The sequence below is a fragment of the Phytophthora cinnamomi genome (genome assembly GCF_018691715.1).
Source record: "Phytophthora cinnamomi strain GKB4 chromosome Unknown Contig62, whole genome shotgun sequence".
NCBI lineage: Eukaryota > Oomycota > Peronosporomycetes > Peronosporales > Peronosporaceae > Phytophthora > Phytophthora cinnamomi.
In genome coordinates, this window is record NW_027150995.1 from 481,349 (window position 1) to 496,271 (window position 14,923).

General features: G+C 55.7%; 2 protein-coding genes across 2 annotated transcripts; one reads left to right on the top strand and one right to left on the bottom strand.

Moving 5' to 3' along the window:
* Positions 1-6,851: 6,851 nt before the first annotated feature.
* IUM83_06867 (plasma-membrane proton-efflux P-type ATPase) lies at positions 6,852-10,058 on the bottom strand (the record flags this gene model as incomplete). The annotated part of the gene is made up of 1 exon (XM_067931101.1): positions 6,852-10,058. The coding sequence occupies one exon, from the start codon at positions 10,056-10,058 to the stop codon at positions 6,852-6,854; it is 3,207 nt and encodes a 1,068-aa protein (XP_067787283.1).
* A 2,997-nt stretch (positions 10,059-13,055) lies between these two features.
* IUM83_06868 (putative pentafunctional AROM polypeptide) lies at positions 13,056-14,670 on the top strand (the record flags this gene model as incomplete). The annotated part of the gene is made up of 2 exons (XM_067931102.1): positions 13,056-13,529; positions 13,624-14,670. 2 exons carry the CDS (start codon positions 13,056-13,058, stop codon positions 14,668-14,670), a joined length of 1,521 nt encoding a protein of 506 aa, XP_067787256.1.
* Between the last annotated feature and the right edge of the window lie 253 nt (positions 14,671-14,923).

The window sequence follows — 14,923 nt, forward strand, 5'->3', positions numbered from 1 at the left end:
AACGTGGCGCAGAGGCGGACAGCACCGGCCCCCGTGCGTTTCTGCTGAGACCAACCGCGCCAGCCAGCGTGCGTCAGCCTCGCGCGCTGATGCACCGCGCCGCACCACGCTTGGCTCGCCCTGTCGGTCTCTGTCCTGCCTGATTGGGACACGCTGGTGAGGAATCGATCGCCCCGCCTCGGGTGTGTGCAGCACGCCGAGCCTTGTCACCCTTGGGCCTTCCCGGCGGTGCTGGACTGCTCTGTCTGCGCCGGACATCCACCCTTGCGTTCGCGAGGGATACCGGCATGAGAAGGCCACTTTTGCTGATAGCACTCGCCCGATGCGTGGTTGCCGCTGCGCCGATGGCGTGCACGTTCATGTATTCCCCGCTGCCTTGACCCGTTGACCAGACTTTTGCTTGCTGCCCACACTCCCAGCTCACCACACCCGCCAAAATTAGCGGCTCGCTGCTGTTTATAGAGCGGCTGCACGCATGTCGAGGTGTGCTGGGCTCCACAGCAGTGATGGTGGCTGGTGTCCCCCAGCCTGGGGGCAGCGAGCTCGTGCTCACGCCGGCGCAGCGCACGCTTGTGGAGAAGAGCCGCGCTGTCGGGCAGCAGCGCGCCGCGGCACTGGAATCCCAGCTAGAACTGGAGGCGAGGAATCTCGCGTAAATGCTGGAGATCAAGGCGCAGTGTCAAATGCCGCAGCGTGCAAGCGTATCTGGCTCTTGGTGCGTCGTAGGTATTCATGAACCGTGCAATCTACAAGACTGCGTTGAGATAATACGACATGGCGTTGGGCTAGATAGAAAGTGAAGCACTTGCGACGCAGCTGTCCTTGAGCATTCGGGGCGAAGTCATGTGAATCGATGTTGGGAATTTATCTGCCCCATGGTGGTCCTGTTACTTTAGTTGTGTAGTCTGAAACGCAATCGGTGAGAGCGCTCAAGGTAATCATGGTGATCTCCACAGCGTTGATCTGACAAGCTTCGTTCCCATAACCTTAAGGCTTGATCCAAGCCCAAGCGCTTGAACTTTCGTCACTTAGTGGGAGTGGGAGTCACTTGTCTCTGCTCTCTGTGCCGTCGCAATAGTCTCATTAAATGTACAAATTTTGTCGTGGCACCGCGCTATACCAGGCTGCCGGCTGCACTTTCATCGTCGAAGCCTTCACCACTTTGTAGTGTAGATCGATGAATATGCAAGTTCCTTTTACACCGGAACTGAGGGTACATGTATTGTGCCTTGCATGCTTTCTGTCTAAACAACGACGTAATTCGTTGTTTTAGCAAATCATGGCGATAAGCCCATCATTGAGTTAGGAGGCTAACTCGTCGATTTAAGATAGAATAGCTGCTAAGACAACGAGTTAACGTTGAGTTATGCCTACTTTCGTTGAATGGCTGGAGTAAATCCGACAACACTACGGTCCTGACATTCTAACTCGCTCGCTTCGTCTGATTGCTTTTCAGTCGATCATGATATCGATTGACATGCGCTGGCGATCTATCGTACTAACCTACCTCTACGATATTGATCTAACGGTTGTGGCTTCAATGATGGGAGTGTCAACGCGGTCCATCTCTCGCTGGGCCTATCTGTTCCGTCGGCGTGGTAACGTCATTCCAAACGCTCGAATCGAACGGAAAACGCGCTGGCCTCCAGAGACTATCAAGTTTGTGAAGGGCTTCGTCGAAGAACATCCCTGTTTTTATATCGAGGAGCTGCAAGCAGCTTTAAAGCCAGCGTTTCCTGCACTACCAAACATTTCTACTGCTACTATATGCCGTGCGCTGAAATTCGACGTTGGTTTAACGCGCAAGGTCCTGACGAAGAGAGCGAGAGAAAGTGTCCCCGCCGAAATCGATGCTTACTACAAGAAGTTCTATTCTTGCAGCCATTCTTGCAGCGACAACCGATCTATTCTTGCAGTGGCAACTGGTCTATTCTTGTTCTGCGTTGTGCTTGGGACTGGTGGTTGATTAGCTTATATTTAATTTAGAGTTACAGACAGAACTCCCAGAAATGATTACCACCGTGGACTGAAAATCGTGTATCATTTATTAACAGTAGCAGATTATCATTTGATAGAATGTAGTGTGGACCACACATACAACGGAGCCAGTGGGTTTCGCAACCGACAGACGCGAACAGGAAAGAGAAGTGCAAGCCGTCGTAGCGAAGATGCCCACCAAGCCAAGAACTCTGCGCGAGGGCAACTTGACTGAGAGCGAGAAGTACCAGATAGCGGAGAAACGTAAGTGAGAGCCTAAAATGACGCAGGTTGAGCTCGCAACGTGGGCGAAAACAAAGTTTAACCTAGCCAAGGCGCCAGTACAGGCAACCATCTCCAATATTTTACGCGCTTACAAGGACAAACCAGCTCCAACTACATCTGCGACCCGCAAAACGAATCGTGCTGTCACTTACCCTGAGCTTGATGACGCTCTAGCTCTGTGGGTGCACTCCAAACAGGCAAACAACATCCCCATAACGGACGAGCTCATACAAGCCAAAGGCCGGCAGCTTTTCGACGCTCTGAAGGAACGTGGGCTAGCTACAAAGGACTTGTCCTTCTCTGCTGGGTGGCTAGGAGCCTTCAAGAAACGACACGACTTCAAGCATATCCGACTACATGGCGAGGCAGCTAGTGCCGCCAGTGAGGTAGCAGGAGCGTTCTTGGCTCGAGTTCAGCCGAAGCTGGACCAGTACTCACCGGATGATATGTTTAGCTTTGATGAATCTGGCCTTTTTTACAGAAGTGCACCTCGCTATACAGTTGGAGTGCCAGATCGAGCTGCACGTGGCGTCAAGCAAGACAAAGCACGGATTACGGTGGGTTTGGCGACGAACATGACGGGTTCGAGCATGCTCGAACCGTTATTCATTGGCCATGCAAAGAAGCCTCGTGCGTTCAAGAAAAAATCGGCTCAAGAGCTGGGCTTCTTACACTATTATGCCAACAAAAATGCGTGGATGACTACTATTATATTTCGCCACTGGATTCAGAAACTTAATGTGGTAATGACTCGCCAAGACCTAAGATTTTGCTACTAATCGACAACGCTCCGTCGCACATTGATGTCCAGCTTACCCATGTCGAGGTGGTTTTTCTGCCTCCTAACGCGACGGCTGTGTTGCAGCCATTAGATGGGGGAATCATTGCCTGTTTTAAAGCTCACTATCGGTGCTTTCATCTCATGCACGCACTGGAAGTAGCTGACCAGCAACAGAAGAACTGGTTTAAGGTGGACATTCTGACAGCAATGAAGTGGGTTGCGACGGCGTGGAGCGAGGTTTCTACCGATACTGTGGCAAACTGTTGGCGAAAATGTGGTTTCTCCTGCAACTTTTCTACTAGCTCGAGCGTGTATCCGTTAAGTGTAAAGCGCTCCATGGCTGATTCCGTTGCTGACATCCAGGCTGCTGTCAACGCTCTCAACCTGACCAATGCTGTCTCAATTGATGATATTCTCAACCCAACGGGAGAAAACGAAGTGCATTTTGCCTACTCTGATGATGCAGTGTTAGATTTAGTGATGCCAAGCCCAGAGAATGCTGATGAGGAAGCAGAAAAAGTGACCAACGCACCTGATTCTCTACTGGAAGGCGCTCCAAGCGATGCAGAGTTTGCTGCAGCTGCCAATGTCGTCATGCGTAGGCTGTCGAGTGAAAACGAGACGACGTGTGCTGTAAGTATGACGAAAAGCTTCTTGAGCAAATGGATCTTCGAGCATAACCTGAAGAGGCTCGCAAACAAGAAGCAAGAGCTGATCACTTCGCACTTCAAACCGGTCTAAGCTCTTAATAATCGTCTGCGGGGATGATCAATTGTTAGCTTAAAGAGAGAATATCAACTAGTATACAAATGCACTGTTTGTGAAAACGGTGGATCCCAGATTTGAAGATTATTATCACTTATTGCGCCATATCAAGTGATAGAGAATCATTTCTGGGAGTTCTGTCTGTAGGCTGCGATATATGATCATCGCGAAGGATTTGCTCGTTGGTTTAGAGCCCTTAATCGCATGCCAAAGTTCGTCCAAAGCACAATACTACTTACCAGGTACTTACTATTCTGTAGTATGTTCTAGCCTGGGATCAACTTTGACTTACTGTAAAACCTGTAATAGTGCCCCATAGGGGCAATCCGTTAGTACCCCCTGCTAGGGTGGTGTATTATTGAAGAGGGCTACTATTAAAGGGATGGGGGATTATAGTAGTCAAGTGAGAGTCGTGTTGATTTAGGAAGTCCTAAAAGCTGCATGTATTTGCTTAGAGATCAGCCTCTCCGATGATGTCGACGAATGAGTCGCCATCTTCAGACTCGCTGCTGTTTTCAGCTTCCACAACTACATCGTCGTTGGTAGATGCAGCCGCGCGATGTTCAGCCAGCAAAGCCACAAAAGTCCATAGATGAGTGCGTGATCAGAGAGTTGATCATCCGCTCCGAGGAAACAACGACGGAAGCTTGTGATGGTGGTCTCGCTGGACACAGCCTTCCAAGCACGGGTTAGCCAGCTTCGAACCACATTGTTTCCTGGTACTTTCACGTTGCCACATCGAGTGTACTGAAAGTTGCCGCTCATTTTACACTCGTCAATGTTTTCCTTGGAGGCTTGAACCACGCGCAGTCTGCAACTCCTCTTCCATGGTGAACTTACGCTTCATTGTCTCGACTCACATTTGACAATGAGAGAGATCGAACCAAACCGGCGATACCTTGTTTTAAGCGCCAAAGTTGGTTTTTGCTTACGATGTCTACGATCCTCTGATAATTCGGATAATTTGGATCAAAGGTGGGGTACTATCAAAGGGTGGGGCACTGTCGCAAGTCCCCCACCCAGTCGCTTGAAATTTTGGGGTGGGGTACTATTAGGAATGGGGCACTATTACAGGTTTTACAGTACGTCAAACTCAATGCAATGGTATTGTTTTCTCAGTTTTGAATACTATTATACATGTATTAATACGTCGTACTTTTCGGTACGACTCGTACAAAAGGGTATGATTAGTAGTTTCTCGTACTTTTTAGTATGATATCACTTTGAAATTCACCACAGTCATAAGAAAAATTTACAACCAAAAACTAAACAAAATCGGTAGCTGGGTCGTTCATTTGCCGATTAACATTAATATCTCTCGAACGTTGTTTCAACACGAGGATGTTGCCTCCGAGGACGGCTGATACAAATCCCTACCACAGAAATTCGACTTCCTCGGCGCCTCAAATCAGCCGAAAAGTATTACATAAGGAAAGGAGTATTTTCATACAAACTTGATGGCGACTTCGATTGGATACTATTGGGATATTATCCTGGGAGACCAGCTTGCTGGGTTACCAGCCTCACAAACTTTTAATTCGTCACGAAATGTATTCCCAGTTACAGATAACGTTCGGGACACATCGAAATCGCAATTATATTAGCGCGAACCGAGAACAACACGTTCTTCGCAAACCGTTAAGAAACACGATTGCTTGATTCTAGATAAGGGCGCCTATTGCGACTGCTTCGCAGCCGCAGCATCTGCCCGGCAATTCGCAATTAAATTTGAATCAATTTCATTCCACACACCCACATACACTTTCGCTGACTACACTCCACCATCGCCGTGGGCAACAACAGCAATGTGCAACCATAGCGAAGTTGTATTAAGTAAGTGTATGGTTGTTTTCGGTCTCTACACAGTACTATACTTCACGCTGTGACATCCATAAACCAAGATCCGCTTCAACATTGGCATGATCCCGTTCTCGAAGCCCCCTCCCCCCGCGCGCGCTGCTAGAGCGATAAACTTGACGGTTTTTTTGTATTAGCATTGAGGTGCTGCATCAGAGTTTGGAACGTATCCCTCGAGCGAATTTCATTTTGTATAGCTCTAGCCTGATCCACAATCTACACAATGAAAGCCTGCACTGTTCTCCCAGACCAAAGCATCGCCTCTAGTTTTAATAGCACAACAAGTTCACGACATCACGAGATTTTACCTTGTGGCACAGCGGCACCACAGAGGGCTATTTCTGAAAAAAAAATTGCGGTAGTTTGTCTGAAGTTAACCAGAGGTTGCGTTAGTAACCACGCAGATCTTATTCTTTAAGGATAAAAAAAGTCAAGTAAAAAAAATGAGACCGCGTCAAACAAAAAAAAGCTTACGAACCGAAGTACGAATCGCGATTTAACCGCATGAAGCGAAAGAACTCTGTCTTGTGCTTCTTTTAAGCTACTGATCGTTATAAAATGTTTAGAACTCGTGGAGTTACATCGGTCGAAAAAAATATCTCCATTTCCGGACCCCCGAAATCCGCTACTTTATTTGGGGCGTGTGACCTCAATATTTATTTAACGTTAGCGTATTGTATATTGTCGGAACGCCCGTGTAAAAAACAATCAATTTAGAGTTATTTTTGCTTTCTGCGAGTGTTTTTAACTTTAAATTTTTGATGTCCGGTTATGTACGAATTTTGATTGGTCAACTTTAAACGCGATTATCTCGATAACTCCAAATGGTGGCTAAGCATCTTTTTGTTTGCCGCGGTCTCAAATGTTCTCCCCTGGTCATAGCGCACCAACCTTGTTTCTATCAGAGATAGCTCGACTTCATAGTACAAACGTTAGTAATAACAAACGATTTGGTAGGTGAATAGACTATATTCCATTCGATTCCTGTTAAGTAATTCTACAGCGTGCACGATGCACTTGTGGACTCAGTGCTATGAAAGCTGCCCGCGCAAATGCGCAGGACGGCCAGCACAAAAGCCCACCAGCAAAGTTGCCGTGGCAGCACAAGCGCGAGTAAGCCTTCTATCGACTCCTCTTCTCGCCCAGCTGCCACTGCCTACGCACGCGACCCACAACACAATACTGCTTACACAGTGCGGCTGGCGCGAATCGAACGCTGCGTGTTCGTCACCACAGAATGCGTCATCGTCGGGTGGCCCGCGTTGATACGCTCCGTGAACGCCTTGCTAGCGTACGTGTTCTTCGTCAGGATGTAGTTCACCGTGAACTTGATCAGGTCAAGCGGGAACTGCCACACGATGGCCCACAGCCACGCGATCAGCGTGTAGCCGCCGCCGCAGCCGATCACGGCAATACGGTCCGTCGGGTAGCCGCCGAAACCAATCCAGCCGATCACCGAAGCCACAATCTGAGCGAACACGAAGGCGATCAGCAGCAGGTTGCACGGCTTCTCCGCGAAGAACCAGTTGTTGCTGCCGGCAGTACGCGTCACGAAGATCAGAGCCTGGCCGGAGATAGACACCTGCAGGTACACCAGCGAACGGAGCACACCCTCCTTGCGCTGAATGCCAGGGCCGATCATCTCGTTGTCGCGCGTCCACGTCTGGTTCCAGTTGCTGAAGCCCCACACGTAGTCGCAGAAACTAACCTGGTTCGTGATAGGAACCTCGTCGTTGCCGATGAACGTCACACCCTTGCCCAGCTGAGCGGCCGTGAACACGTCGTAGTCGCCCTCGTAAGCAGCACCGCCAGCACCCAGAGTGTAAGCGTACACGTACTGGTTGTACGCAACCTCAGCCGACGGCTTCACGTCATTCGGCAGCCAGTTGAGGTGCACGTCCGCCAGGTCCTCGAACAGCTTCGAGCGCGAGTCGTACTTCTCCTGGTACTGCGTCCAGTAAGCGTTGATCGCCTTCTCACGGAAGTCACCCACGTTCGAAATGCTAGCGGCCTGCGGCACGCTGCCAGTCATCTCACCACAGCCGGTTGAGTTGTTGTCCATCACGCACGTCTGGTACTGGTCCTGGAAGAAGTCGTGGCACTCGTTCTTCATGCAGCTCACGCACAGGTTCTCCACACCCGTGCTCTCGAAACCTTTCGAGTTGTTGATGATCGCGAACAGCACCACCGTTGACAGAGTCAGCCACAGGCCGAACGAGATCGACGAAATGAACACCTCCTTCAGCTTCCACGAGTCCGGGTGCGGCGACGCAACCACGTTGTCCTTCGAGATCGTCAAAATGGTGCCATCGTTCAGGATGGCCAGAATCACAACGAGGATCGGGGGGAAGTACCAGTTCCACGCCACCGTCAGGATGCCGAACGTGAACACGATACGCACAGTCATGGCGATCGAGTACATGGCGTAGTTCTTCATGCGCAGGAAGATCTCACGGCTCATACGGATGGCCGTGATGATCACACTCAGACCGGGCGAAACAAGCACGATGTCGGCGGCAGCACGCGCGGCGTCCGTCGCATCATCCACAGCAATACCAATGTCGGCCTGGGCCAGGGCCGGAGCGTCGTTCACACCGTCACCCGTCATGCCCACCACCTTGTCCAGCGACTGCAGGTGCTTCACGATTTCAAACTTGTGCTCAGGGAACACCTGAGCAAAGCCGTCCGTGTCGTAGATCATCTGCGCCAGGTTCAGGCCGGCAGGAGGCGCAGTGTTGAAGAAAGAAGTGTCCAGGATGTTCGTCGGCATTCCCAGCTGACGGCACGTCTCCACGGCAATGGCCTTCTGGTCACCCGTCACCATCTTCACAGCGATACCCAGAGCAATGGCCTTCTTCACCGTGTCGGCCGTGTCGTGGCGAGGCGGGTCGAACAGCGGCAGCAGACCGATCATTTGCCACTCGCACTCCTCCACCGGAACATCGCCACTGCGAGAGATACCCACACCCAGACCACGGTAGCCGCGCGAAGCGAACTCGTTGATGCGGTCCTCCACCTCCACGCGGAGCGAGTCGGCGTTCACGTCCATGTCCAGCACCACCTGCGGGGCACCCTTCACGGCGCGCAGGATCTCGCCCGTGCGGTTGTCCTTCAGCTTGGCAATCGTGCGCTTCGTCGTGGGGTCGAACGGCGTGTAGTGCAGCAGCGTGTACTCCTGCCACATCGTGTCCTTGCCCGGGTACGAGTTGTGGCACACCACGTCGATGGCCTCGTTGTTCTCCGTACGGGCCGACAGCGCGCCGTACTTCAGGATGTCATCCGCCGTGAAGTTGTTGTACGGGATCAGGTTGTCCATGTCCACCGAAAGCTGGTTCAGCGTCAGCGTGCCCGTCTTGTCCGAGCACAGCACCTCCATGCTGGCCATCTCCTCAATGCACGTCAGACGCGTCACGATGGCGTTCTCCTTCGCTAGAGCCGACGAACCGATGGCCAGCGTCACCGACAGCACCGTCGGCATGGCCACGGGGATACCGCCCACGATCAGCACCAGGATGTTGGCCACACCCAGGCAGCCGTCCGTCACGATGACGCATGGGTTCTGCGTCGAGCGGCCGGCCATCTGCACCAGCAGCTCCACCACGCACCAGAACAGGATCGACACCATGCAGAAGTTGCCCACCGTCGTCAACACCATCTGCAGACGGCCGTGCGAGTCCGCCGTGGCGATCTTCTCGGCGGCGCGGCCCAGGAACGTGTTGATGCCCGTGCTCGTCACGACGGCCTCGATCTCGCCCTGCTTCACCACCGAGCCAGAGTAGCCCTCGTCGCCCTCGTTCTTGGTCACCGGCAGCGACTCGCCCGTCAGCGACGACTGGTCCACCTTGATCGCGTCGCCCTCCAGGAACTTGAGGTCGGCCGGGATCACGTCACCCAAACGCACACGCAGCACGTCGCCGGGGACCAGCAGGTCCGCCGGAATGTTCTTAATTTCCCCGTCACGGAACACCTTCGCCTCCGGAGCCAGCTGGCCCATCAGCGCAGACACGGCGTCGCCGGCCTGCACCTCCTCGAAGTAGCCGATGCACGCGTTCAGCAGCAGCAGGAACATGATCAGCGCGAAGTCGGCGTAGTCCAGCAGCACGATCGACAGGATGGCGGCCACCTCCATGGCCCACGACAGCGGGTTCCACATGAAGCCCAGGAACAGCGTCAGCTTGTTCACCTTCTCCTCCGGCAGCTTGTTCGGGCCGTACTCGGCCAGACGCTTCTCGGCCTCATCGGACGTCAGACCCTCGCGGGACGTCTTGAGCTTGTCCAGCGCGGCGTTCAGCGGCACCTGCGCCCACTGGATCTGGCCAACGTCGTTCGTGTAGTTCTTCACGTCGTTGGGCGTCGCCATGGACATGTACGAGTTCCCTGCGGCACCAGCCATTTTGGGTTTGTCTGGTGCGGAGCCCGAAGCTTCGAACAGAAGGCGCTAGACGATCGGTCCAAGGCTCTGGCTGGTCTCTCGACGGAAAACGGACGACTGCGAGCGGAAACTTGCGGGCGTCGGTGACAGTCGGGAAATTGCAGAATGAAAACCCGGCCTGCCGTGGGCGCCGCCGCCCGTTGCTGTCCTCCGCTCGTTGCCGCCATGGGGGGCCCTTCTGTTACCGCCCTGCTCTCTGTCTCGCGCGGCGCGCTGATTGGATGCGTCCGGACCCGTCAGCCAATCAGCGCGCGGATCAATCGGAACCCCCGACCGAGGTTTTTCGCCCCGAACCGACTCGTTACTTCGCGCTGGCTCGTCTGCCACATACAAAGCGCAGCACGAGGCCTCTTTCGACAAGTGAGCGCGCGCCGAGGTTTTTCTCCAGATGGTGTGCGCCACACCGTATGTGACACCCTCCGTATCTTTTTTATCGGAGAAGCGATTGGTTGTCGGGTGCGAGCAAGTACCGTCGCCGGGCTCGCTCGCGGCGTAGAGGCTCGCTTTGCGGCGCCGGCACGGCCATGGGCATGGGCGGGCTGGGCTGGGCTGAGCTGAGCTGCAGCAGCGCGGCCGACTCGCCGGATCCGGCGACCTGGGTTCGTGCAGGACATTCCGCGGCTTGCACGCGCGAAGCAGCAGCGGCGACGACGAGGACGGCGTCTTGGCGGCCGGCTGGCGAACCCTGCGGGTAGCGAAATCGGCCCGCTCTGCCGCTGAGCCGAGCCCCACTCGGTTCGAGCAAGCAGGGCGCGCAATACACCACGGCACCGGCCGGCCGGCTGGCTGTGCTGATTGCCACCGATCTACACCAGCTATCAAGTGCACCTCGATTCATGTCCCTACCAGTACATGCATGAACTGGCGGCGATGGCTAGCTGCGCTGCGTCTTCGAGGCGAAGCTCTACAGTATTAAAAATGCTGCTGGCGATGCGTTGATGCTCTTGTTGGTGCCGCGCCGCCGCCGCTGGTTTGACAGGACCGTCTCTCCTGCGATTTCTCGGTTACTGTACGTAACGACTTATCTCGCCGCGCCACATTTTGGCCCGACACATCACAGGAAACACGTGCTGAAGATGAAACGAGCGGAATTAGGTGTCGAAACGGAAAGCTGCGGCGGCCTGGGGCCTAGGCAACGTTGTTTACAGTAAGCTCGCCTCGGTTTTAGCCGCCGTGTGTTCGCGTTGACTAATACGTATCGGCCGGCAAAGGTGGTCTCGCGCCGATACATGTAGCTGCCGCAGCTGCTGCGAGGCTCCGAGCTGTGTTCGCTCGTGCGCGCTGAAGCTGCGGCGGCGGGCAGCGAGCACGCAATCCATCCGTACGAAGCGCTGCTGCTTCGCGTTGCTGCTTCGTGCTGCTGCTTCGTGCTGGGATGGCCGCTCGGGCGGACGTACGTACCGCATCGCTGTGGAATAGCGTAAGGTACGTGTTGAAGGCGATCCTGTTGATCGATGTGAGGCGGGCGGCTGCTCACCACGCCGTGGCGAGCCGGTCGACCCTGCTCTGCGTCGCCGCGACGAACCCCTTCGGCACTGCTGGCGATCTGTCTGGCGGTGGCAGCGTCAACAGGAAGGGCGCGCGTGCGTGCGTGTTTCACCGGTTTCAGCGGTCGTAAGGTGCGCCGCGAGCCGAGCTGCTGCTGCTGCAGCGGCAACTTCGAGTTGCGCGGGGTGTACACACGCGAACACGAGTTAAACGGGCCGTCGTCCGCAAGCCGGTGCGAGCAAGCAACGCCAGGGTTGCGAGCAATTGCCCCCTGGGATCCGATTTGTTGCAAGCGCGATGGACGCCGGCCGGCGGGCCGGGCCGAGCAGGGTAAGACGGGTGAACGAACGACCGACGCCGGGAACTGCAAGCGGCCCGCCCGCCGCGACCGGCCGGAATTGAAGCGAGTCGCCGGCCCGCAGAGCCGCCCGGGAGCGCGGCCGGGCTTTGGCAAAGCTCTTGAGCGCCCGCGAGCGTTGACGAGCCAAGTGAGCCCGCCGTCGTGGCGTCGTCGCTAGTCATCGGCGCGGGTCGAACATTCGACGCGCACGGCCGGGTCGCAGCCTGCGCGATTCGATACACCCCTCTTTTGCGCACAATGCGCGACGCGGGGTTTTCCATGTGGCGCCCATAGATAACTGCGCCAAGCTCGGCGCGCTCGGAGTGGCACCGCCGGTGCCAGCCTGCCAGAACCAATATAGAGCGGGAGGTCGTCGGCCAATTGCGGCGCCAAGAGGGACAAGAGCCGGGCGTATCAGCACCCGAGTCAGCGCCGCTCGCTGAAGAGTTCCGCCCGATCGATGCGAGCTGCCAGCGTCTGGACCGGCGGACTGACCCCCGTTGCCTGGTCGATGGCCGATGGCCAGCTCGGCGCCGGCCCCGAATGAGCATGGCATGCCACGCGCGCGTGCGTTCCAGCTCGTCTTGTCTTCGCTTGCTCGCTCGATGGCCTGCAACGTGGCGCAGAGGCGGACAGCACCGGCCCCCGTGCGTTTCTGCTGAGACCAACCGCGCCAGCCAGCGTGCGTCAGCCTCGCGCGCTGATGCACCGCGCCGCACCACGCTTGGCTCGCCCTGTCGGTCTCTGTCCTGCCTGATTGGGACACGCTGGTGAGGAATCGATCGCCCCGCCTCGGGTGTGTGCAGCACGCCGAGCCTTGTCACCCTTGACGGCGGCCGCGCCTTCCAGGCGGTACTGGACTGTTCTGTCTGCGCCGGATATCCACCCTTGCGTTCGCGAGGGATACCGGCATGAGAAGGCCACTTTTGCTGATAGCACTCGCCCGATGCGTGGTTGCCGCTGCGCCGATGGCGTGCACGTTCATGTATTCCCCGCTGCCTTGACCCGTTGACCAGACTTTTGCTTGCTGCCCACACTCCCAGCTCACCACACCCGCCAAAATTAGCGGCTCGCTGCTGTTTATAGAGCGGCTGCACGCATGTCGAGGTGTGCTGGGCTCCACAGCAGTGATGGTGGCTGGTGTCCCCCAGCCTGGGGGCAGCGAGCTCGTGCTCACGCCGGCGCAGCGCACGCTTGTGGAGAAGAGCCGCGCTGTCAGGCAGCAGCGCGCCGCGGCACTGGAAGCCCAGCTGGAGCTAGAGGCGAGGAACCGCGCGTACGTGCAGGAGATCAAGGCGCAGTGCCAAGTGCCGCAACACGCAAGCGCATCTAGCTCTCGTCGCCTGATTCTGCGTCATGTCGGTGAAGAGCTTGCTCGTGTAGCTCATCGAGAGCGCCTAGTGCCGTCGAAGGCGCGGTCGGCTCCGCAGCACTCGAGCAACAATCGGAAGGCGTCAGGGCCGCCTGCAGCCAGCAACAGCAAAGTCCAAGACAAACCATCACAGCAGAAGCCGCAGACTGCAGATAACGACGGGTACGACGAAGAGCGATTCGGCCCCGTGCGGCGGCCTCCGCGCAAGCAGCCGCCCAACCTCTGGGTCCCGGTAAGTAGCTCGCGCTCGGTCGTGTGCATCATCACAACGTGGACTAATCCCAAAACACATGCGAACGTTGCGACTGGCAAAACGGTCATCGCAGATCTTCGAGCAGGAGGTGGCGGAGGTGCAGCAGGCCAAGGAGGAAGCAGAGCGCAATCGCGTCGCTGCTGCGGTCGAGTACCGCGAGCAGTTGGCGCGGCAAGAAGCCGACAAGCAGCGCAGGCGTCTCGACGAAAAGGCGACCGCAGACACGTACGCCCGCGCACAGGCGGCACAGCAGGCTGCGTGGCGCGAGCAGGAGAAGGCCAAACAGAAGAAGCGCCACGACCAAGTGGCGCTGGAGGCCCAGCGCTGGCAGTACGACCTCCAAGCTCAGGCGGAGGTCGTGCGAGAGACGCAAGCGACCAAGGAGCGCAACGAACGTCGTGCGCTGGAGAGGTTTCGTCTGTTGGATGAGGAAGAAAAGCGTCGTAAGGCGGAGCGCAAGGCTGCAGACATGGAGGAGGTGGTTCGGGTGAAACAGGCAAACGCGCAGCAGCTCGAACTCAAGCGTCAGGCAGTGCTGCGCGAACAGCAAGAAGACCTGGCACTGCAAAAGGCCTATGAAAAGAAGCTGGAGATGCAGGAGGCCGCTCGACGCGCGGAACTTGACGCCATTCTCGCTAAACAGAGCCAGAAGGTAAAGTTAGCGCTACTCAATGTGAAGAGCGCAGAGGAGAAGGCGCGCGAGGACGAGCAGCGTGCTCTCGCAGTGCAGGCAGCTGTGCGCGCTCGGGAAGCAGAGCTGATGGAACAAAAGGAGCGCAAGAAGCGAGAGGGTGCCCGCGTTCAGGTGCAAGCCTTGACGATGCAGAAGGAGGAAAAGAGGTCCCGCAGATTGTCGCTGGAGCAAGAGGAGGCTGCCTACGCCAGCAAGTTTAAGGCGGAATTTCAGACGTGGCAAAAGGAGCAAGTCGCAGTAAACGAAAAGGTGAATCACCGCAACCGCGAGTATCAGCAGTTGGTGCGGCGGCAGATGGCCGAAGACGCACGCCGCAGGGCTGATGAAGACAAGTACGGCATGACATTATTGGAGGCAGAGCTTAACACGAAGCTACTGCAGAAGGCGGGAATTGCCTCACCTCCAGAGGACATTCATCGTAGGTAGCCATCACGCATGCTGAAACAACAAAATTTATCTACTTCAAGTATGATCTTTCGCAGCACAGGCCGTCCGTTGCAATGTCTTGGCACTTTCAACAATCCTGTTTGCGTCGATGACATCCACAGTAGTCGACTTCCCCCTCGTAGCGCCTTGCTGACGGCTGTTGCAGAGAGCTTGATGAGCTCGACGAAATCTGCGTCTCCGACTGAGTCAATGTTGTCGTTGCGCTTCAGGATCCTTCGCAGGTGACAGTTTA